Consider the following 23,893-nt stretch of genomic DNA (forward strand, 5'->3'; position numbering starts at 1 on the left):
TATTCATAGACTTTCTCTCTCTTTTAAAGGGCAAAAACACTGAATTGAAACAAACTAAGATGACGACTTGAATGATAAATGAGCATTTTTCTGTACTTCCTCAGTGAAATTTAATTTTAATTGATATTAAACATGACAGAGCTTCTGCTCAAGCTTTTATTTGCCAGACATCTATTTCAGCTGCCTATGAAATGGTAATGCCATTAAATTCCTACCCTCTGTATTTTCTATACTTGTTAGCACTTAAGGACTGAAGAGAGAGGACTAGCCTAAACACAAGAGACCCTGTGCCACTTGCAGAGAAGCAGGGGATCAGGCTTTTCATCCAAGGACTCTGACACAAATAACCCCAGCAAGACCGGAGTCCTCTTCCACACTAACAGAGAGGAGGTGCAGGCAGAAAAAGGGCAAGGTGCCATTTGTGATCAGTGTCCTGGCTTGCAGTCCCTGTGAGAGACTGAAAAGACCAGGAACAGAGAGGGAGTTTGATGCAGATATAGACCTGTACAGTCACTTAGAAGCACACAGTTCCCTCAAGTTGATCAACAAAAGTATTGATTCTACAGTTTTCTTACCTGGGGCTTTTGCTCTCCTTGTGTACTTCGATCCAAATTATTTCTGTAGATGAAACTCAAGGTACTGTATAGTGCAAACCTCACATGGCATTGCCTGCAGTTCATCCTGGTGCTCTTTCAAAGAAAAGAGGAACAGAAAACAAGGAGAAGATCAGGTGTTTGCAGATCCATTGGCCAGGTTTGCAGATTTGCACCCAAAACAAAAGAAAGTCATCACTTTCACTACCAAGACTACACACGTGTTCTTCTGCCACCAGGGGAGATTCAGCTTCTGGCTTAAAAGATCACGGTGGTGATATGCAAAAGAAACCAAAAAGACAGGATCACATGCCACTTGCAGGTTCCCATTTTCAGGGAGAAATAACACCAGGGGATGGATCAGTAAAGCTGAGCTTTAGCCTGCAACAGATAGTCCAAAGAGCTAGAAGATGCTCATGGGAAGGAAACATAAAAGGTAGTTTTGGTTTGGTTTTTTTAAAAAAAAAAAAAAAAAAAAAAAAAAAATAGATGAAAGGACAGCTCTGCTCCAAGCACTAAAGGCAGATCTGATCCCTTGCCCTCACTCCCACCTGCCAGTGCCTTCCACTTGCTTTAAAACACTCATTTATTTGGTTTCCTTGTTACACACACTAAACTTGAGCTGAAGGATTAAAAGCTTACAATTTATGAGTAAGGTCATTTCTCATGTTTTAACCTAAGACTTAATTTACCAGCATCGGTTCATACCTGACTCCCCTCTCTCCCACACTATACTGCATGCTCTCAGAAGACTCAAAAGCAAAAGCTCCCAATTCCTTATTCTTTACTATTTCATTACTGAAACTCCAGTCAGTTATTTCCATAGAAGCTTTGATCTCTGCAAGACTTACTTCTGCTTTATTCTTTCCATGCAAGACAAATAATTTACTTTCTGGGAGCAAGCAGCAGGTTATTTATCTGAATCTCTAGAAGGCTTCTAAGTTCAGATCACCCATCTTTCTAGCCCACAGCCACCCCAGGTTTTGATAATCTGTTTACCAAAAGCAGTATCCCCACTTGAGATCCAATACGAGCCTGGTTTGGGGAAGGGGCCAGGGGGTAAACTTTTCACAAGGTTTCCCTAACATCAAAGATTTGAATTTTGGTGCAGCTGGGCTTTGACTCCCACAGGTGCCCACAGACACCCAGCTAACACCCAGAATATAGAGGAGCAGTGGAGGGAGCAGCACCCTGCTCCAAGCATCAGGGGCAAGGCAAGCATTTCATGGCATTCATTTTGGAGAAGGTCTGTCCAGCAAGAAGTGACCTGAGCAGCACTGAGCAGGCACGCACTGCACTTCAACTGTCAAGCCCTGCCCTGCTGCTGATAAATCACTTCCCTTGCCCCTGCTCTGTATGTAACTCTCCCCATTTTGCTGGGAGGGAAAAAAAAAAAAAAGCCTTCAAAGACTTGACATGCACGGAGAACAGGAAAATACTCCAAGCTAAACAGAAGCATTGGGTCTCTTTCATGCCCCAAGTGATGCCTGCCAGTTTGAGAAGGTTTCAGGATGAGGACCACCAAGCTGCATGTCCAAGGCTTGATTCTCTGGTAATCTCCAGACCAAAATGGGGACCCCAGCAGCAGCTGAGCTGCACCTCCTCCTTTGTCAGTGTTGCAGCACAAAGCTTCAAGAGACACAAGCTCCCAGAACAGGAAAGAAAGCATGACAGCAGGAAAGAGCTGAATTAAAGAAGGCTTTAACTGCAGTGGTCGCTAGCAATATCATATTTACAGATTAGGAGCCACCATCTGGCAATGGGCACAACCCAGATTCCTGCACCAGGGTGAAGAACTAAGTTTTAAAACACCCAAATGTGCCCCATGCATGTAGGAACACTCAGTCTGCCCAGTCTTTTGCATGACCCTAAGTTCCCTGCCTCCATGCTCAGAACTGGACAGATGTACAGGCAAGGTCTGGCTGAAGGTGGCCGCATTTGGGGGACACAGGACCAGGTAAAGCTTAGGATTTGCCTGGAACCTGACAGGGCTGGTGCAAGAAAGCCTCCACAAAAAGGAGCTCCTGATTTGGAAGGAGGAATGCATTTCCTGCATGAAATCTAGACTTTATTGCTGTGCGGCTGAAGCGTGTGTTGGAACTTGTGAAGGGCACTGACAAGAAATTAAGGCTGCATTTCTTGTACAGCCAGGTTTGGAGAGAATCTCCACAAGACAAGACAAATCCAGCAAATTCGTGCAACACATTTCATCTATATCCACTCTCAGGGGAACATTAATCTTTGCTAAAACTGCTATTGTTTTGTCAACTATACTTAACAAGTAAACTTCTGGTTGTTGCTAGTTACTAACAAACTGCTACTACTGTTTGACTACTGTAGCCTCTGCTCCCCAGAAGCTTTTACATGGTGTCCCATTCACAGCCTTAAAGTACGCGGAAATAGCATTATTTATAGCATCTACGGTGCAACGGAATATGCCTCCCCTCTCTCGTTGCTACTTGAGACACTAACTGCACGTTAACCACTATGCGGGTTCACATTTTCCTACTCCCACGCCTTGGACACCAAAGCCACATGCCTGGGTGCAGACAACGAGGACCAGCCCGGCCCGAGCCTAAAGAGAGCAAGTGATTCACACTGTCAGAAATCCCATAGGAGAGGTGTGGCAGGGCCCAGCGAAGCAGGGACATGCATGCGCTGTGCCCCATGGCCACGCTGCCACCCCCCTGCACAGCCCTGGGGCTGGGGACAGCCAGCCAAGGCCCCTCGGACCGCAGGAAGGGCAGGTCACCAAACCCCCCTTTCTCCACGTAAAGCCTGCCACGTAGGATGTGTCGAGGAAAACGCAGTAGGGCAAATACCTTGTGTTGCTCTGCCTGTCAGGGGACAGCACTGTCGGGAGCAGCTGTGCCTCCTAAATTCGGCCCTGGTTCCTGGCCAAGCTAACATTGCTCTTCCATCAGACAGTGGTTACTCACGCACATCGCCTCCGCTCGCAGCCTCGCTCATGGCAGCAATGTGTTCCTTCAGTACGGGGAAAACAGCTTATTTTGCAAAAACACCCTTCATAAACTAATTTGAAGTGTGGGTAGCTTTAGTAAAAGCTCAGCCACTGCAGCAGTGATGCTATGAAACATTGTCAGAGAGAAATTCAGCCATGACAGAGGAGGTCTGGCCTTAAAGCCGGTGCCCAAACCTCTGGAGTATGGAGGACTTCCTACCTGCAATGCCAGCCTGTGCTGGGTCTAGGCTTTTCCAGCTGCTGTGCAACCCCACTTGCTAGAGAGGAGCCTGGCACCACAGGCAGAGGGCCAAGTCACCTAGCAAACAGATCCAAAAACCCCACCAAAGGCCAGATCCCGCAGGCAGCTTGTCTCAAGCCAGGCTCTGGATACTCCCTTACCTAGCCAGCTCTAGGCATGTTTTACCACAGACAGCAGCTTGTTTCTTCCCAGATGCATTTCAACATTGCAGCTGCACCTGCTGCTGCAGGGCTTCACTCACACTGCAGCACGGCAAACGAACAGAGCCAGACAAAGGCACCCTGTTGGCAAGAGATCCAGAGATGTAGAACTGGTGCTGATGAAGGGTTTTCCAGTATCCTTTCACTCAGAGGAATAAAGCCAGGATGGAGTCACTGACAGACGCCCCTTCCCAGAAACAATCTGCCAGGATTTAAATTCACAGTTCTACATTCAAACCTTTACAGAATTTGTCCCTTCTCCAGAGTTGCCTCCTTTACTATTGCAATACCCCAATACCCCATGGGTTTGCATGGCTATTTTCCACTCCCAGTTCTGCCCTTTCTCTCCCTACAGAAGGAGTCAGGGAACTCTGACAAACTGCAGTCATCACAGTTTAAACCACAGATATTTCACACTCCAGGGCATCACCACTTCTGCCTTTCACTAGAAAAGAAATCCTGAGAAAAACAGTTTCCAGACTGAGGTACTACACTGACTTCAGAAAAATATACTACAAAGCACCACAAGCAGCAGCAGGAGTTAAAAGAGTCTGGCAGCCTTCAACCTGCTCGGCCAGTCCTTTGCTATTACAAGTTCTTGGGAAAATTGAATATGCCTGAGAGACGTTCTATGCCTCAGCCAAATGAAAGAACGCAAACCCTTTTTTACACTATATTATATCAGCTCAAAGGGCTGGAACAAACCATTGCAGCTCTGAAAGCTCCAGGCACCAAGCCACGTGGATTTGATAAAGACAACACTGCAGTCAGAGATGGGTTTGGAAAGCAGCAGCCTTTTGCAGTTAAAACAACTCCTCCTCCATGCCAGTTGAGCACATTAGATCTGAAGTGGTAGTTTCCATGCTCACCAGTTGTGCTCACACCTCTGAGGTACTTATCTCTACTCCTTAATGATCCACACATCCTTCCCTCCTCTCCCCTTCTCAGTTTTGCTGTCTTGTGTCAACACAAAAGGTGTGCAGGTGTGCTGCTTGCTTGAAGGAATGGAAAAGCACGCGTTCACAGCGGCACCATTCTTGGGTGCTGCTCATGAGCCATCAGCGAGGCTCATTCAGGTGCTCTAAACTGCTTTTCTCCCAACAGAGGGGGGCATCCCCTCTTGCTCATCTGCAAAGTGACACAGGTATCACTGCCAACCTTCACTAGAGGCAATGTTTCATCTCAGCAACAAATCACAAAGCACTTCTCAGCTAGAGGTACCATATGCCTTTGCCATTTCACATGTGAAGCAGCAAAAAGAGAAACAGCGCTCAAGAACATCTCTTGCACCTTATGAACATTAATGGAGGTTAATATCTAGTTGCCCCCTTGAGAGCTTTTGCCTCCAAAATACGGAATTGTGTAGTACAGATACACGGGGCTCACTGGGCACAAGTCACAACCACCTGCTGTGTGACCCTCACAGCACAGCTAGTTCTCACCAAGTGCATCCCCAGCACCACATGGAGAGACTTTACAGCAGCTCTGAGGCAGCCTCAGCCAAAGGGGACACACAATGGGAGAGCAGAGGTCAATTATCCCAATGCTACTTCAAATGGAAATGTCTATAAACAACTGATTTGACAGAAACTTTGCATGGGTGGTTGGTTTGTTTGATTGTTGGGGTTGGGTTTCTTTTCCACAAAACCATTAGTATTAAACAAATCTTCAGTTCACAAAAGTGGAGAGAGCAATGAAAAGATTGATGAGGATTATCAAAATACAGCACAAGTTAAATAAATCTTCATTAATATCCTAAATGTTATTGCGCCTAGTCCCTCTATGGAGGACATATCCCAACCATTATAGATCTGAGTTCATCTGCTGGATTTCCTCGAGTTTCTTTGTATGAAAAAGCTAGAATTACAACATCCAAACTGATACCATGAGCCTTTTTCTGGGGTCCTAGAGGGACACCAAGGCTCACCGGCCATCCCAGGACAATATGCCTTCTCTGGGCAAAATTTATAGATAAAATTCCTGTCTCACCTGAGCCACTTAGGTTACAGATTTGTGAACTAGTATTTCCCTCATGCTTTTGAGGACTTTTGCCCCAGTTTGGGCACCATTTCTCCTACATTGCAACCCAATGTGAGGGGAAAATCCCACCTGCGCAGCTGGGCTGGGGGGCTGCACACCCACATCCCAGCTCAAAGGCCACCAGCCACTCATATTTGCCCTTCCCAAAGATGACACAAAGGGGCTGTCCCCAGCAAAGCCCCTTTAAGGGACACTTCAGGGCGGCCGCAGGAGGCTCAACATTAATTTTAGCCTGGAGCAGTGCCAGGGGCGCAGGGCAGCTGCTGCGGGCAGCGGAGGGGGGCCAGTGCCTCCACACCCTGCCCTCCCCCAGATCCTCCTCCAGCAGAGCCCCAATTCCCTGCTCTGTGACTGTCTGGAGCCAAGCCGGTAGCAGAGCAGCCATGGCAGAGGAACAGACTGAGCTGGAAGAGAGGATCATCATCAAGGACCAGCACATCAAGGAGATTGACCTGGTGAACAGAGACCCAAAGCATATAAACGAGGACGTTGTAAAGGTAGGATTTCCTCAGCACTGCGTTTTAGAAGCATCACTGCCTCCTAAATGCAATCAGTATGTTGATATTGTCATTCTGTATATGGCTTGACCTCAGCTGGGCATGCAAGTCCCTGGTATATGTGCCTCAAGAGGTGGCATCACTTTGGGCTGCAGAGCGGTAACCTGCTGCAAGCTCCAGACCTGCTGCCAGGGACATCCAGATGCCGGATGGGTGGCAGTGTGCTGTGCATGGCTCCAATTAATGCAACATTCCCCATTCCTTGAATGTACTCTCCAACTTCAGAGGCTGTAGCTTGACAATTTATGGAGGGGCTGTCCTTTGTACCAGTAAGTGGGGAACCAAAAATAAAACCGAGTCAATCCATATCACTGATTTAAAGTGAATCATCACAAGACTGATAATTTTCAAAACCTGAAAATCTGAGCACCAGAGCTTTTAGATATGTGCTGTCCTATTTGGAAGATTGTTTCTCCCACACGTCAGCAGGAGGGTGCAACAAGCCTCCTCTTTCTATTTTTGATCAAAAGGAGTTCAGTCTAGCTGAAAAGGGGAGCTTTTTCCTAAATGCTGACAACTGGAGATTGGTTATTCTAAGTTTGTTAGCGTTACGCCAAAAAATAATTATGGTCCAAAGGAGAACACGAGGAAATGGAAGGGTTTTGTTAAAACTGTATTGAGATATCGAAGCAGACATGCCAGAAGAGACAAAGCCTTCTCACAAAGGCTTTGGAATGAGCTGTGATCTTGATAACACTGGTGAAATGCAAGCTTGCATTTGTGCATTAAAACACTGCTACAGCGAAAATCATGGTCATGGTCAAAATAAAAGCCCTGCAAAATAAGCTGTGACAGTGACGGCCATAGATGGGCACCCTTCCAGCCCAGCAAGACATGCCTGTGACAGCTGCCAGGCACCTCAGTATCTCAAGTGCATTCCCAGCAGCACGTCCCACATCTGTGCCACACCATGCCAGCACGTATGAATAGCCTTAGCCTGGGGCTTGGAAGTGTCAGGGTAGTGAGGACCAGGACAGCCTTCAGCCTGCCTCACACCAAGTACCAGGCAGCACTCTGGGGCACAACAACCTGCTCCCCAGCTTGGAGATGTTGCCAGCTACCACTGGAGAGTAACATCAGAGCCTTCCAGGCCATCCCTAACCCCTCCTGAAAGCCCCATTTCCCCATCCCTGCCTTTTTCCAGCTGAGGATGCCCAGAAACCCGTAAGAGGCTTTTCAAGCTCACCCACTCACACGGCCACACTGCTGCTTTGTAAGCTTTGGAAAAGTGCTTTGGGTCAAGCTACCTAGCATTGCTCCAGCCTTAAAAATAGCATAGCTGATAAGGCTGGAGAGAGAGGGCAGAGCCAGCCCTGGGGCAGGATGCATAACGCTCCCCACTGCTGCTTGCTATGTTCCTACACCAGCGTCCGAAAGGGAAAGCAAAAACCACCCCACTCTCCACTGGGCAGCAACACATTCAAAAACATGCTGGGCGTTAAAGGATGCAATGCTCTCAAAGCACAGCAAACAGAGAGGCATCCAGCAGAGGGAAGAAGGGAAGCAGAGTAGCTTGCAGTTCATGTGGCCATAGATACACCCATCCTGAGCACTATGATGCCACAACCGGAACTTCAGACCATGCTACAATTACAGCAGTGGCACCAGCCACAGAGGCTTTGCAGAGCTTTAAAAGCCTCTTCTCTGGGAAAGCAATAGTGGTACCTGCATTTGATGGTCCCTGGACGCTCTGGGGCCATGCTGGGGCTCAACTCAGGAGTCAGCCTGCTTCCATCACTCCTCCAGACCCACTTCCAATGCATTGTTAAAACAGAAGCAGTAAGCTACAGACTCTTTTCTTATAGCCTGCAGCTCATTTCATTAATTGTTACCCTAATTAACTCATCAGGCAGCTGTGCAGTGATCTGCTGCTCTGCTCCCAGCCCACCTAGGCAGTAGAGCTTTCCCAGGAGCTGCTGACAGGCACTCCAGGACCAGCTAACCTGGCTGTTGATTTCTAATCCACGGCAATGTTTCTCCCAATACCTCCTGTCCAGTCCAGGAAATTAAAGATGATACAGAATGATTTTATGATCAAATCGCTTCTAAAACTGGCATGGATATTGCAATTTAACATAAATGTACAAACAGACACATTAGCTTCTCAAGGAAAGGCCGTGCTATTTTTCAAGATTTGGCTCACGTATTCTCTAGAAATCAGTTACACCACAATGAGATCTTTATGCATAGTTCAGAAGCTTTTAGGAGTATTTGTCATTCAGAGACACTCCCAATGCCTTCATGCACTACCCCTGTAAGGGCATGGCCAAGCCGATCTCTCTCCCTCTTTAGACAGAACGCAGACAGACAGAATTGAGCATCTCGCCTCCACCTGTATAAATAAATAAATCATAAATCAAGAAGGCTGTTGGATTTTTATTAGCACAAACCACCTTCTTGGCAAGCAGGCAGCCCATGCCCCTGAATGCTAAAAAAGGGTAGGAATGGGCTCTGGCCTCCTCCAGGATAAACACGACCACGCACAGCTCCTGTTCTGAGGGATCATGCCTGCCCCCCGCACCTGGAAGCCTCACATGCAGCTCAGGGTGTGGGGCCAGGGAACGTGTCCCAGGGTGGCCAGGCTGCAGATTTGTGCCATGGGTTAAGCCTGCAGGCTGCGCTGCCCACAGGCTGAAGCCAGGCTGTGCCACGAGCCCTCTGCCATGGCCACTTGGGCCTCTGCAAGGGCAGGGGCTCTCCTGATGCACGGGGGCTTGTCCTCACTTGCGGTGATGCAGGGGGTCTGTCCCTCCAAGAATGGTGCTTGTTCTCCCCAGCCCTTTCCATTCAGGGTCTCTTCTCACACTGCACCAGATCCTTGGCCTTACGCTGAAGACCTTGCTAACTCCCACAATCCTTCCTTACTCTGTCTTCTCTCCTCCCAGGTAGATTTTGAGGATGTGATAGCTGAGCCTGTGGGAACATACAGCTTTGACGGCGTCTGGAAAGCCAGCTACACCACCTTCACTGTCAGCAAGTACTGGTGCTACCGGCTGCTCTCTGCCATCCTGGGCATCCCCTTGGCAGTCATCTGGGGCTTCCTCTTTGCCCTCATCTCCTTCTGCCACATCTGGGCAGTGGTGCCCTGCATCAAGAGCTACCTGATAGAGATCCAGTGCGTCAGCCGAATCTACTCCCTCTGCATCCACACGTTCTGCGATCCGCTCTTTGAGGCACTCTCCAAGATCTGTGGCAATATCAGAGTGGCTCTCCGGAAGGAGATCTAAGTCCCTACAGCCGCCCCAACCAGCCCTCGCACAGCCACCCCTTTGCACAGCTTATACCCTGCCCTTGGGCACACGGACATTCACACGCAGGTACCTGTGCAGCGCAGAGCTGGCTGTCGAGGATGCTCCCTGCAGATGGAGGCACACTGGGCTGCCTCTTACTCCATCCCAAAGCCAGCAGCTTTAGGACAAGAGAAACCCGTGAAGGCTCGGTGAGCAGCCCAGGGAGAGCCCTCTGCCCTCCAGGACCCCCTCATTGCACCCTGCTCCTGCAGAAGGGACTGCAGCATCTCCTGGACCACAGCCTTGGGCTGCAACCCACAGCTGCAGAGCAGGAAGCGAGGATGCAGAGATGCTGCTGGAAAACAGACCAAACCCTGTGTGCTCCTCTAGCCCTTCTGTCTATCATGACACTAAGAGAAATACTTGTATATGAATTATTATTATTTGCTGCAAATAATTGTCAGTGTGGAAGCTTCTGCATTAAATAATGTTGCACGAAAGTTTTATGGAGAGAATAGTGGAAACAAACTTTTCTTTCAGTGTGTTTGCATTTCAGCAAAGCTTTGAAATCCAGATCAATTGCTACACCAAATGTCTTCTGGTAGTATGTGCTGAGCTTGGGCCACGGGCAATTGCAAAACCATCTGTGGTAATTTAACACTCACTACTTAATTATGAGTCATCGTTATGCATTGTGCTCAGGATTCAACAGGCAGTGCAGCACAGGTAGGGCTGCAGAGGGGCAGCCAGGCAGGACCATGGGGAACAACAAAAACAAATGGCTTTTGATAACTTTACTTGAGAAAATACAAAATACTATCTTGGCTATAGGTAAAGCTTTGGGTTTTTTTCTCAGGGATAATATTTACTGCTTGCTTGTTTGATGGAGGGCAAGCTCTAGCCTACAGCAACGCACGTATCTTACACAGTGAGGACTGGCCCTCTGCTCTGTGCCCTGCTCTGCTTTACCTGCCATCCTGGCACTGGGGTCCAGGACCACGCCAGCCCCTCAGGCTCTGCCCCAAGGGAGGACACCCACTTCCACTGCACTGGACCCTTTCCTCGGGGAAGTCCCCCTCCCATAGCATCCCACAGGGTTTGCCCAGATGTGCCAGGGAAGCGGAGTAAGGAGCCTCCTCCAGGACACTGCCACTCCCAGCCACTCCAGTAAAAACACAGGGATAAGGGAAAAAGTCCAATTCAGAGCTATTTACTCCCCCATGTTGTCAGTTAATTTGTTCAGTCCATCTTCCACGAAGCCGTACTTCAACTTTAAGGCACTTAAATGCTTTTTGGCTCTGGCCATAAGTGCTTTGCTGAAACAGGGCCCAGGAAGTCTCATTGTTCAGAGGTTATTCTCGATCGTATTTGTGTGCTTTTTTTCCCCTGGCTTCCAACAAAGACTTGGAGCCAAAGTCTCTCCCAGTGCCATGTCAAGGACAAGAAAGAGCCAGATTTTCTATTGGTGCTCCTCCAGCGGCTTGGGATTGTGGACTTCCATGGTTCCATAGCAATGTAGTGCCCATGCTCTAGCAACATCAGGCCTTGAGATGGATGGACTTTTATCAAAAATATATAAATATGTGTGTGTGTATATATATATTTACATATTTGTAGGGGAAAAAAATTCTCAAAAAATATTATCATAAGCATTTTGTAAAGCTTTTTGTGGCAATAAAAATAGTTAAAAATTATACGGGGATTACATTCTTTTTAATGGCTTTTTGTTCTATTAGTTCATAACCTGAACCTGAAAAACCTCCGCCACTGCCTGGGGACAGCCCAGGAACTTGATCTTGGGCTACAGCATCGCTCAACTACAGTGTCCCCATGCATGGGGGCACAGCCCTGCCTGCCTGACCCATAACCATAGCTAGGAATTGCAACCAGGGTTTGCAAGGCAATGCCCTGCCTCACCCAAAGCTGCCTCCTTGCTCTGTCCATCAGTCCTGGTAAAATCGATCACTATATTGTGTTTCCTTCCTGGCAGACAGAGGATGTGCCAAACACCGAAGCTCATGATAAAATGGGACACAAACACACACACAGACCCACACACTCTCGATGTTTTGTGCAGGCGCTAATTACTCTCAAGGAGAAAGAAGGTGAACATAGGAGGAAAATCCTGTATCCTATCCTAAGGATTTAATCCAGTCTGGTAAAATACTCTGAGTGAGAATCTACTAGGTTGTATTCAACAAATGCGCCGAGAGCTCACTTGAAGCTACTAGAAAAAAATCAAAGGAATACCAGGTCATGAAAGGTGAAAATGTACCTGTTGATGACAGTGAAAAAATTAAGTATACATTTAAATGCATTTTTCATATTCATTCCCAAGATCTTACCCTTTGGCTGCATGCATGCCTTGCTTGCTGCAGATCCAGGAGGCTGCGTGAGCAAAGGCAGGAGCATCCATCTGGAGTCACCGGATCCCACTGCTACCAAATTCACAGGAAAGTTCCCATTGCCTTCAACCAGAGCTGCACTTCACTCCAGCTGTTCATGGCTGTGTCACAGCTGGCTTCATACTATGGAATACAGTGGTGTACAGATCTTAAGTGCTTGGTGCAGTACTTCATAAACAAAAACATCATTTCACTGAATATACTTGGGTCTTGTGTTTAAATCCTTGTTTCCCACCAGTTTCCTTCATTGTTTTTTTAAATCTAGTGCTCCTTCTACACTTCCCTTCCTGTTTTCCATCAAGACACAGTCAGAAAACTTTATTTACAGGTATTTCTTAACAATAAAAAAATCCATGCCATAAGCATGACCTTGTGCATTACAGAGCAAGAAAATTGCATTGGTGTAAAAGACTAAATGCTATCTGCGGTAAACCCAAAGCAAAAGCTTAGCCTTGGGGGAACTCAGCAGGAGTTTTTCCATTAAACCCCATGGAGTCCAGCTATAACCCTAGACGCCTGCCTTTGGAGAAGCATTTGAGCACACTCAGCAAACGTGTTATTGCACAGATCCCCTGACCCTGCAGTCATGTCAATCCCCCTGCCTCCTGCTGACCCATGTGTGCAGCCCCACACAGCACAAAGAGCAGAGCTGGGGAGGGATAGGGACACCCTGGAGTTCACGTTGTTCCCCAGGAGGCTCGTCCCCAGTGCTGTCCTCACTGTCCCTCCCCAGTCTGTGGGAGCAGGACTGCCCTGCTCTGTCCCAGCAGTGCCACCAGCAGGCCTGGGCAGAGGGAAACAGTGCTGGCACTGAGCAGGGATGCAGGGATTAGGCTGCCTCTTCAAGCAAAGCAAGCGTGCCCGCGTTGAAAGTGTAGTGCCCATGGCTCTGCCCCAGCTGGGCACCGAGGGATTCCTGCTGCAGTATGAGGTGGGGCCAGCGCCTGACACTCGTGTGCCCGCGGTGGCACTGATCACCCTGTGCTGCAGCCCCTTGCATCCAGCAGGGACACCTGTGCATCTGTGCAGGGTCATTCTGGGTGAAACCTGCCCCTGCCAGTGGTATCTTAAAGTCCCCAGTGTCAGTGATTTGAGGGCTCAGAAGCAGGTTCCTGGCACTCAGTCCCAGGCAGCACTGAAACTTGGACCAGACCACAGAAGTCCTCCCCGACTCCCACCTCAGTTAAATAATGACCGCTGTACATGCTTACACACGCACAGACATATATACACTTATTTATATAGAAACTCCCTTGCTTGTCCAAATCTCATCTTTTCACGGGGCAGCGCTGGAGGCAGGACAGCGGCAGCATGAGGTCCTGGCTACTGATGCCCTCACATCATCGACGGATGCATGAAGCTCCTCTGGCTCGTGCTCTTGCAGCTGAGCACGAAGGAGGAGGAGTTGCTTTTCTTGCTGACGCTCAGTTCACATGCTGGCCGTGACTTCAGGTAGCGTGTGGAGCAGCAGAGGAAGCGCCGCATCAGGTCATGGAAGAGGTGCCCTGTGTACAGCATGTAGATCCAGGGGTTGCAGCAGCTGTTGAGGCTGGCCAGGAGCATCGCAATGATGAAGGGGGAGGCTGCAAGGCAGAAAGCATGGCAGTGTCAGGCAGCAAGAACCACTTCCCTGGGGAGGCAGGCACCAGGCACATGCTACAGTGGGCTCTGCCAAGAGACCCAAGCTCTGTAGGCACTGAGACACCTTCTCCAGTGCCAGGGATGAGCTGCCCCTGCCCGCAGGAACACTGTGGTCAGTACATCAGTAAAGAGGAGATGATGAATGCAAAAGGGTAAGTGAGTCTGGGTTTAAGCAACTTCTTTTCAGTTTTTTTTTTTTGCAGCTGGAAGAACTGTGTTTTCCCTGCTCAGCTTTGGCACTGCTGCTTGCTCGGCACTGCTGCTTGCTTGGCGTTACGCTCAAAATGCCTTGGGAAGAGGCAAGAGCTGCCCCCAGCATCATCTGTACAATTTGCCTTTATCTTGCGCAAAGCAAGGAGGAAAGAGCATGGCCTCTCCAAGTTGCCATGGCAAAGAGCAGGACTGGGAACAAAAAGAGTCTGGAGGCTTGCTTTTCCCCACCAGCAGCCAGTTTGGGGCAAATTAGCAGCTTTCATCCACTCAGGCTGGGGGAAACCCATACTCCACCCAGCTCCAGGGCATCCCCTTGGTCCTGTGCTATTCCTGATACCAACACACAGCTGACAGGACAGTACCTGCCATCCTGGCCCCATCCATTCCCCTTTATCCCATATTTTCCCAGCCCTAGGGAATGGTGGCATTTTTCTCTCTCTGGATTAACTTTCATGTACGACGCACTGCCAGGGGAAACAATGACTATCCCCATCTCAGTAATGAAGCCTGGGAGCCTGGCAATGGCTCCTGGCTGCAAATGTGGTGCTGGGGACAGGAGGCAATGGCAGCAGCAGGGTGCCAGGATGCCAAGTCTCCGGCTGCTGCTCTCCATTCCCAGAGAACAAAGTACCTAAATTTCTGGTGAGAAACGGGACAGTGGGACTCGGACTCTCCATGAGAGATGGGGCAAGGAGGGGCGGCACCTCTATGAAGCAGTTTGTGGACAGGGACCAAGCCTTCATTCTGCTCCTCATGTTTCAGCCCATCTTCTCGTCTCCCTGTGCTCTAAGGGGACATGCCAGCAGTAAGGATGCATACTCAGGTTTGGCTGGTTTTGGTCCTTTTCTGCCTCTGCAAAAATCCACTGGCAGTTTTTAAACTAGAAAAGAAGTGTGAATAATGAATACCGGTTTCCAATTCACCTTTAACCAACTCGCGCATAATTCCTGCTCTAGCAATGTCTGGTCCAACCACTTTTAATTTCAAGCATATGCTAAAAGGAATCCATGGGGAATGGCTTACAAATCTTAGGTGCAAGACCTGAAATACATCATAGTATTTCTATCCACTTAGAAAAATCCAGCCATGGCTGACTCAGCTCTTCTCTCTGAGGGAGATAAATTGAATTTCACGGAGCTTAGTGCAGGGCATGTCTTAAGTATGGATCTCTCCCCTTCTCAGCAGGACTGCTGGAGATCCCTAAGAGGTGGATATTGCCTCTCCCCAGGCTCTGAACATCTCCGTGCGCTGGGGCTGGGGATGCTGCACTGTCAGGAGGGATCAGCAGAGGCAGGAGGTTGTGCCCGGGGAAAGCCTGCAGGACCTCTGCTGCAAATGCTGCTACAAAAGTGAAATGAAATAAGGAGTGACCATTAATTCCCATATATAGACAGATGCTATCACTCACAGCCCACGTTTCAGGACATCAGCTCCCACGATTAAGGGACAAACAGAACAGAGTTAAACTGCATCAGCCTCACTATTACATTCACAAACGCTTTAAGCCAGCATTGACTCAAAGTTCAAAATGACACGTTACACAAATTATCCGTAAGGTGTGTGGAACGTTTAAACTAATGTTCTGTGAAGGATCCCCAGTGCTGAAGCTGCCACCTGCATCATAACCTGTAGCTTCAACCTGCACTTACAAGAGTGTCTTACACCGTAGGTTTGCATGGTCAGCAAACATGGGGATCAGCACTGCCCACCCCAAGGACACACCATTGCCAAGACGGGGACAACTGATTTCACACTGGTAACTTCAGCCCCTCTGCAGGCAAGCAGCAGATTGATGAGCCTGGCAGGGCCTGAAGCAGGGCTCCAAAGTGTTAAGCACACACAGCCAGGCACTGTTATCTGACCCAAGCCCCATCTTGCCATTCCACCTGGCACTTCTGAGGGTGGGGTAGAGCTTCTGCACCTCACTTATTTTAAGTTGTTTATGAAGTGAGGAAGACCCATGTAGAAAGCTATTGAAGTTGACCAGTAAGAGCAGGCTGAGCCCTCTCTGATTATCACTTGACTAATTAGAAAAGGAGGGCTTCTTCGGTTTGTTTCCTTTACAGTTTTATCTCTTACCCCTGACAGACACCAACACACAGCGAGCTTTGCACCCTGTGAAGGTGAAAGCAGGACCTGTGGCATGCTGGGCCAGGTGCTGGGCACGAGGAGCCGTACGGGATGTTTACCTGTGGTAGATCAAGGGCTGTGAATCCCTCTGCTAACACCCAAGATCTGCATCTCACCATGTGCCTTGACGCAGTGCATGGGCAGAAAACTGCAGGGTCCCTGCTCAGGATTCAGGTAACTACAAACAGATTTTCCCTGCCAGGGAAGCTCTTTAAGACATCCTACACAGAGAAAACTAGATATTTTCTTCAGTAAGTGACCCTCTATCCCACAGTCTTTGGGAACTGTTTGTCAACTCCTGGGGTGCAACCAGTTGGTGCTGCAGTCGTGACGGAGCCGGCGAGCACCCTGCCTGCCTGCTCCCCTTCCTTCTCTGACGTTAAACCCATGCAGACGGCAAAGCCTGCAAGATGAGAAACAGCCAAATTCCCTCTCTGCTGTAGGGCACACCTCTGCCAGGCACCCAGTGATGCTGTGCAGCCAAGACAGCTCAAGCCTCACTGCAAAAAGGAAAAGAGATCTAGGACACAGGGCAACACTCGGGAACGCAGCAGACACAGTCCATTTCTTCTGCAGAGCGGTCGGACCCTGTCGCCCCTCCTGTGCCTCTGAGCAGCCAGCGAGGAGGAGGTTGTGCCTGGGAGGAAGGGCTGGGGTCTCCCAGCAATTACCTACCCCAGGCTTTTCATCATCGTGCCTCCAGCAAATCTTCTGGCAAAACTCCTACTCTTTACTGCAGATATAGGCCCCCAAGCAACAGAAACGTGAAAGAAAGGGGAGTTTGTTACAACTCATGGTGGCTGGAGTTTCCCTCACTACATAAAAGCAGATGAGAAAGAAAAGACATCTCAGGGGCAATTGCACGGGGTGAGTAAGGGGAAGTTTCCCAAGTCAGCAGGTAGGGTGTGATCTGTGAACACCCTGGCTATTCCCCACTCCTTGCCGCAGGAATCAGCAGAGCAGCAGAGGTTTGGTTGCTGATGAGTCAGGTGGAGGCCCTTGAGATTGCAGGTTTGAAATACAGCAAAAAGGGAGAGATGCAGCTTCATCCCAGGGTATATCTAGAAGTTACAAATTTCAATCAGCCTGAATCAGGTAGCAAAACGGGACAGATGCCTGGAGTACCTAGGGAAGTTTAAAAAGCTGTGCTTCACTTCTCCACCTGAAATAAAAGGAGCCAAGAGAAGCAAAAAATGCCAAGTAAGGAGAGTTGGAGCCAGGTAGAGTACTAGTTTCACTTTATGGGATAACATATGTTCATGGGCTGCAGGAGACATTGCATATTCCACAGAGTAATGTGTAGTTCAAATGGGATTAAAGAAGGGAAAACAGTGCACAGCATGAGTCACGCCCTCCTCTGCTAAGCCCTTACTGTGGCAGGGCTGCAAAAAGAGCTGGTCACAGCTCCTCATCAGTCCTTAGCATCCCCAAACTCAGCATTTCTGTTGAGTTGGGTCAGTCTGTCTGAGGAGAAGTTATCTCTGGTTGCACTTTTTTTGCTCTTTCTCCCACCTCACAAACTTGTGTGGAGTTTTTCTTTTAAGCTTTCCTGGACAGTTTTTCCTGTGAGTGCAAAGGAATCATCAGCCACATCCACCCGGGGACAGCACAGACTTGCACAGCTACAAGCATCCAAGACCAAGGACGGTAATATATTTTACTCTGTGTGCAACCTTAGTGATGACAAGAGCAGCCAGTGCCAAGTGTAAAAAATGGCAAAACAGTGACACCACGTCCTTTAGGAAAAACCTTTGCTTATAAATCAGTGGCTTTCTGTGGGAACCATGCTCCAGTCAGAGATAAAATAATAGCAGCAGAGTCCCAAGGTGGATGGAAATGGGAGAAGAGGAGAGGGAAAAGAGGGCAAAAGAATAGAAAGCAAAGAAGTCAGTGAAAACAAATGAAACAGCAAATGAAATGAAGTTGGGCACTAACATTGTGCAGTTTTCTGCTGTGGTCACCCCAGCCCTGGGCATTGTGGGGGCTGAGCTCCCTCACAGCCCTCAGCACACCCCAGCACCCAGGGGGAGCCGGCAATTGAACCACCAGGGATCTCTGAGCAGCCCCGGGAGAGCTGAGCTCACACACCCAGGGACAATGAAAACCTCCCCAGCCACCGCCATCCACACAGCCTGATACTTGAGTTGCAGTGGCCCTGAACTTGCCAGTGCTAAGCTAACTATCACCTGCACTGGGGAAGCTCAGGCACAGCCACTGCTGTGTGGTGGGTGGTTTTTCCATGTTCAGGACTTTTTCATGTCCCACTACCAGCCCCCTGAAGCTCAGCTCGGAACAGCTTCTGGCTGTCACTCACCGCTGTCAGTGTCCCTGTGGTGGCTGAGCTAAAGCAGTCCAAGCAAACCTACAGCTAAGGGAGGGGAGAGGACATACCTTCCTGCGGAGCATTCGTGTCCCACACAGACCACATCTGCACAAAGAAAAAGGGAGTCCAGCACACTATGAAAGCTAACACTATGATGAAGGTCATTTTGACTGTCCGGATCTTGGCTTTGGAGATGAGCTTGGTGCTGCTGACCCTGGCAAATGCCATGCCGCTGCAGGAGCTGGAGCTCAGACCCACACTGGGCCCATGAGCAGTCTTAAGCTTCACGTTCTGCCAAATTTTGAAGCTGATTAAGCCATAGCAGATGCTCAGCATCAATACAGGGATGATGTAGACCATGAGGGTTATCCAGGTGACATAGGCTTTAGGTCCCCAGGGCTGGATGAAATCTGCCCAGCAGTCATAAACCCCATTCCCCACATCCCTCAGAGAAAATATGTGGATCTGAGGGATGCTGACCAGCAGGCACAGCAGCCAGGTGATGAGGACAGAGGCTCGGTCGGCTCTCCTGTGCAGAGACCTCAGCGGCTGACAGATGGCCAAGCACCGGTCCAGGGACATCAGTAAGAGCATGTAGGTGGAAGCAAACATCCCCACTACCTGCAAGTACTTGATCAACCGGCAAAGGAAATCTGGCCCGTAAAACCTGAAGGTGATGTCCCAGATGAGCTGAGGCAGCACCTGGAAGATGGCAACGACCAAGTCCGCGATGCTCAAGTGCTTCATGAAGAAGTACATGCGAGAGTGCTTCTGCCGAGTGGTGTGGATGGCCAGCAGCACGCACAGGTTGCCAGTCAGGGCGAGGAAGAGGATGAGGCAGAGGACGGTCACCTCCACCTTGGCCATGTCCTCATTCCTCTTCAGCGGGTCTGTGGTGCTGTTCCTGCCAGCCGTCTGGTTCTCTAGGCGGAGGGTCCCGTTCCCCAGAGAGCTGTTGATGGTCCATACCCCGCTCCCCGCGAAGTAGAGCTTCTCCATGGCCAGCTCCGTCCCACATAGAGCCCGGTGAGGAAAGGATGGGGGCAGATGATCCTCTGCGAACGCAGCCGCGTCCCCGCTGCGGCTCTGCCCTCGGGCTGTGCGGCTCCGGCTCTGCCTTTCTCTGAGGAGCAGCCTCCTCGTCCCCGGGGCTGGAGGGTTCTCCGGCGGCTCCACCCTGTCCCCTCCCAGGACACCCGACGTCTCCGCAGGCTCCTGCCCCCCGACAAAACCAAACCGCGAGGAGGAGGGTTAGGGGAAAGGGCCGGCAGAGGGATGCGCTGCCCCCGTCCCAGCCCTCCCCGTGCCCTTCTTCTCATCTCGGGAGAGAGACCGGCTCACCCACCAGGATCGAGCATCCCCTGCTACCCCGCTCCTACCTCTGGCCTCTCCCGGGGCAGCCCCCGCTCTCCCGCACCCCGGCAGCAGCCCCGGGGACGGATCCTGATCCCCGGGCGGGGGGAAGGGACCCTGGGACGGATCCTGTCCCCCTCCGGGTTGGGAGAAGGGACCCTGGGACGGATGCTGCTGCTCCCCCGAGCGGGGAGAAGGGACCCTAGGACGGATCCTGCTGCTCTCCCGGGCGGGGAGAAGGGACCCCGGGACGGATGCTGCTCCCTCGGGAGGGGAGAAGGGACCCTGGGATGGATCCTGATTCCCGGACGGGGAGAAGGGACCCTGGGATGGATGCTGCTACCCCGGACGGGGAGAAGGGACCCCGGGCCGGGTGCGCCCGGAGCGGCCGCCGCGAGAGGGAGCGGCAGAGCGGAGGCTGCCGGCGGGTCCCACGGTGATGGGCGGGGGGGAGGAGGTGGCAGGAGCGGGGGCTGCAAAAACCCGATGGCGACCAGCGTTCCCGTTAGCCCAGATCCCCCCTCTGCTCACCGCCTGTCCGTCTGTCCGCCCCTTGCCTGAGCGCCCGCAGCACGGCGGCTGGGAGAGCGTCCTCAGAGTGCAGCCCCGGACCCGGGGTGCCCGCAGCCTCCCGGGCGTCGAAAGGCTGCGAAGAGCGAGAAACACTCGGGCAGGGCCTAGGGAGGCTGGGAGAGCAGAGGACACCCGGGCAAGTGCAGCGTGATGACACCTGATGAGATTTTCGCAGATGGTACGATAGGCAGACCCTGCGGGAAGGCGCTCCGGCCGTCAGCAGCAGCTAAATCTTCTTTCGTCTGACAGATGCTGTAAGAGAATATCAGACAACGATGAGAAACGCCTTTCTCCGTCAGAGTTCAAGGCTCTGCTCACAGAGGGGTACATGCCCACTCCACCCTGGGGGTTTCGAGTGCCTTGGAGAAGCTGGATTCCAGCTGCTGGAGCATCACAGGTGCTCTCAGCACATCTCCCACTCTCCCTACCAGCCCAGCCTTATTTGTGGGAGGGTCGCACTTTCCTTACTTGGCAGTTAAAACAACCATTAGAACTTTTGTTCGTTTCGGGAGGTTTAAAGTACCATTAAAGTATCATTAAACCACTTATATATAAAAAAAAGCTGGCTAAGCTTGCCATCGTTTGCAATCAGCGCCGCTTGCTCAGCAGCACATCTCACCATTTTCCCCCCGACTCGGGAAGTGGTGAGAAGAGCATCTAACTACCTCAGCACCCCCTCCCCGAGCTCAGAGGCAGCAGCCACCGAGTCATTCCCAGGCCTTCTAACCAAAAACATCGCTTCAGTAGGAAGCCGCTTGGCCTGGCCACTGCAGCCCCTTCACCCCAAGCATCAGCCAGCAGGCTGGTGCTCATTCCCCTGTGCAGCCGTGCCCTGGAAGCCACATCTCAAACTCTACTTAGCCTAGCCTTAGGCCTTGAATAAACATCTCTGCAGTTATTTTTAAAGATTTTTGGGAACCTTTCGCTCCATGCAAGATGTAGAAATGTTAAATACTTTGGCAAGTTCTTCCCTCCAGGGTTCACGTTCTTCCTCCTTCAGGCAATAAAACGGCTGTGGGAATCGCTGAGGATAACAACTCACCATGTGCAATGCTTTTTTTTTCATTGTTCTGCCTTTTTCGTGAGAGTTCTGTAGGAGAAGGAGACCAGGGGTGAAACTCTGGCTCCAGTGGAGTCAAAGAAAGGTTTACCCTTGGCTTCTGCATGGCTCCTTTAGGATCCTGCAGGGCACCAAGAGATGGTAAATCTGCTTCGAGACCCAGCTGAGACTGCAGCACTGGTGAGATACTTGCCCCAGGTGAGACAGAGCAGTCACTGTTCCTCTTTGCCCTCAGATGAGGCATTGTTCATAACTGCACAGACACTAATTTCTTCACAGACTGGACCTGGACAACTTCTAATGCGGAAAAGAGCCTTATGCCAATTGTGTTGCTTAGACATGCTGCAGCTGAACTCAAAGAGTGATGTGTAATATCCGAATACATTTTATTTCAACAGTGAATCATAAATGCTAAACTGTGAAAGAGCTCTCCTAGGATTTGTTTTGTTTGTCCCCTTACTAATGCCAAACTGTTCCCTGGGCTGCATTTTCTAATGCTCTGTCTGCTGTGATTCAGAAGTGCAGGGCCTTAGCGACCTGTTCACTGTTGAGGTGAAGGATCATACACTTGAGGACTGAACTTTGGATTTAAAAGGCTAAGTCATGGAAGGGTTTCATTAGTTTTACTTTAAGTGTTTTGGCTACAGTCTAGGCTTTTTGCTCGTATCTCACTTGCAGAGGCAGGGTCCTTCCCTGACTTGCTGCCCCAGAGCCTGGACAGGAGCACAGCAACTGCAGTGAGGAGCCAGGGGCTGGTTACACGAGACAGAGCCAAGCTCCATATTGAGAGCAGCATAAGGGAGCATCTCTGCTTTTTCATTAAAGGGGGTGGGCAGTGTTACCCCTCCCCATCACAGAGGGGACTGAATTCCAAGAGAGGTGCAGATTCTGCTGTGAGCCTCAGGTGCATGTGCACTCATCAGTAGTGATGGTGCAGCTCCTGACCCCCCACTTCTCTTGGTGTACAGGCAGCTTCCAATGATCATCACTTTCCTCTCCTGTCTCCAATCCAGCCTGAAACCTCCCCCGCAGGCATTGCCTTCAGATTTGTGGCTGGACAAACTCCATCCAGAGTTTTGTCTGGACCTTCAACTGGTTTGGCGCTTGCCAAGACAGCCAAAGTGCTCCTGCAGCCTAGCTGTGAAGACATGTCCAAACATCATTCCCATCCACACAAAGTTTTTCTGCTCTCCTGGGCTGCTTGAAGACAAAAATCATTCACTGGAGTTTGGCATCGACCTCAGAAGTTATGCAACATCCAACTCTTCCATGTATTTTCTCATCTATGATCCTGGTTTTTGGCTGTCATGGTTTGGCAGCTAACTTGTTTATTTTGGTAAGCCCAAAAGATCCACGAAAGGGGGGAAATAAAAATCAACCCCTTGGGTTGAAAAGAAATTCAGTAACCATAAAGCAGGCTCCTGCCCTGCCACAGGCTGTCTGCCCTGGACTGCTTCATAGCTGAGTGCCACCAGACTGCTCCCAGCACTGTGCCCGGGCGGCAGCAAAGCTGCTACTGGGAAGTTGCACAGGAACCTTGAGGGGATGAAAGTCACCCCGGTCCCCACCAGCTTTGGTCAGGACCACACCAGGTGCAGGGCTGTGCTTCATCACAGTGCAGCACAGCCAGGCAGGCTGCGAGGACCAAGTGCTCCCTGAAATCCCCATCCCATGGCATTCCCAGCGTGTCTGCCCAGCTTATTTCATCCCAGGCTCCAAAACTGCTAAGTGGCTTGAACCGTGCCTGTCACCAGGGCTTGCAGGAGACACCACAGCTGACACAGCACCAGCACGTCCCCGCTGCCGGCTGCCTAGGCAGGCATCATCACATTCACCCCTGCACGGCTCTGGTTTTGGCCGTCAGCCTTTGACAGCATCATAGTGCTAACTGATGAGTGCCAGGGTGAGCGCAAGGCTCTTTTAGAGGAAATTACTGCTCCTCTAGGCCAACAAACAAGTTTTTCAGCAGTCCCAGGAACACAGGTTCAAGCTTCCAGAGCCATTGATGCCCACAGGCAGTGCTCCAACCCACAGCTGACCTTTCCAGGGCTACCACTTCCTCACCCTAAATGGAAACTGCCTGTCTTTGAGCCCTCCCTATAAGACCAAGTCTGCACAGAACACATGGGGTCTTGTCCATGTTCCGGCCAAGGAAACGCCCCCCCTTCCTGATCTTTCTGGAGCTCCCCAAAGCTGCTGACCCCATGCAACCCCCGGCCCTGCGTGAGGCACAGGCAATGAGCACAGTTGTGATCTTCAAGTTGTGCTTGAGGCATAGAGAGCGAAAGATGCAATAAGCAGAAAACACAGTGGGGGGGGTTCTTTTCAACCTTCCCTTTGCTTATTTTCTT

At 50.4% G+C, this 23,893-nt stretch overlaps 2 protein-coding genes across 3 annotated transcripts; one reads left to right on the forward strand and one right to left on the reverse strand.

Annotated features, from left to right (window-relative positions):
- Positions 1-6,398: 6,398 nt before the first annotated feature.
- On the forward strand, positions 6,399-9,908 carry CAV3 (caveolin 3). Its single transcript, XM_069866011.1, has 2 exons — positions 6,399-6,554; positions 9,500-9,908. Exons 1-2 carry the CDS (start codon positions 6,441-6,443, stop codon positions 9,839-9,841), a joined length of 456 nt encoding a protein of 151 aa, XP_069722112.1. The 5' UTR covers positions 6,399-6,440; the 3' UTR covers positions 9,842-9,908.
- A 1,777-nt stretch (positions 9,909-11,685) lies between these two features.
- OXTR (oxytocin receptor) lies at positions 11,686-19,737 on the reverse strand. 2 transcript variants are annotated; one of them, XM_069865739.1, is made up of 2 exons: positions 18,625-19,697; positions 11,686-13,832 (listed from the first exon to the last, which is right to left on the reverse strand). In XM_069865739.1, exons 1-2 carry the CDS (start codon positions 19,553-19,555, stop codon positions 13,585-13,587), a joined length of 1,179 nt encoding a protein of 392 aa, XP_069721840.1. In that variant the 5' UTR covers positions 19,556-19,697; the 3' UTR covers positions 11,686-13,584. The 2 variants fall into 2 exon arrangements, with proteins under 2 accessions (XP_069721840.1, XP_069721841.1); XM_069865740.1 differs by lacking the exon at positions 11,686-13,832 and adding an exon at positions 14,808-14,983 and having other exon boundaries at positions 18,625-19,737.
- Positions 19,738-23,893: the final 4,156 nt, after the last annotated feature.

Source organism: Phaenicophaeus curvirostris, chromosome 11, assembly GCF_032191515.1.
Source record: "Phaenicophaeus curvirostris isolate KB17595 chromosome 11, BPBGC_Pcur_1.0, whole genome shotgun sequence".
Classification (NCBI taxonomy): Eukaryota; Metazoa; Chordata; class Aves; order Cuculiformes; family Cuculidae; genus Phaenicophaeus; species Phaenicophaeus curvirostris.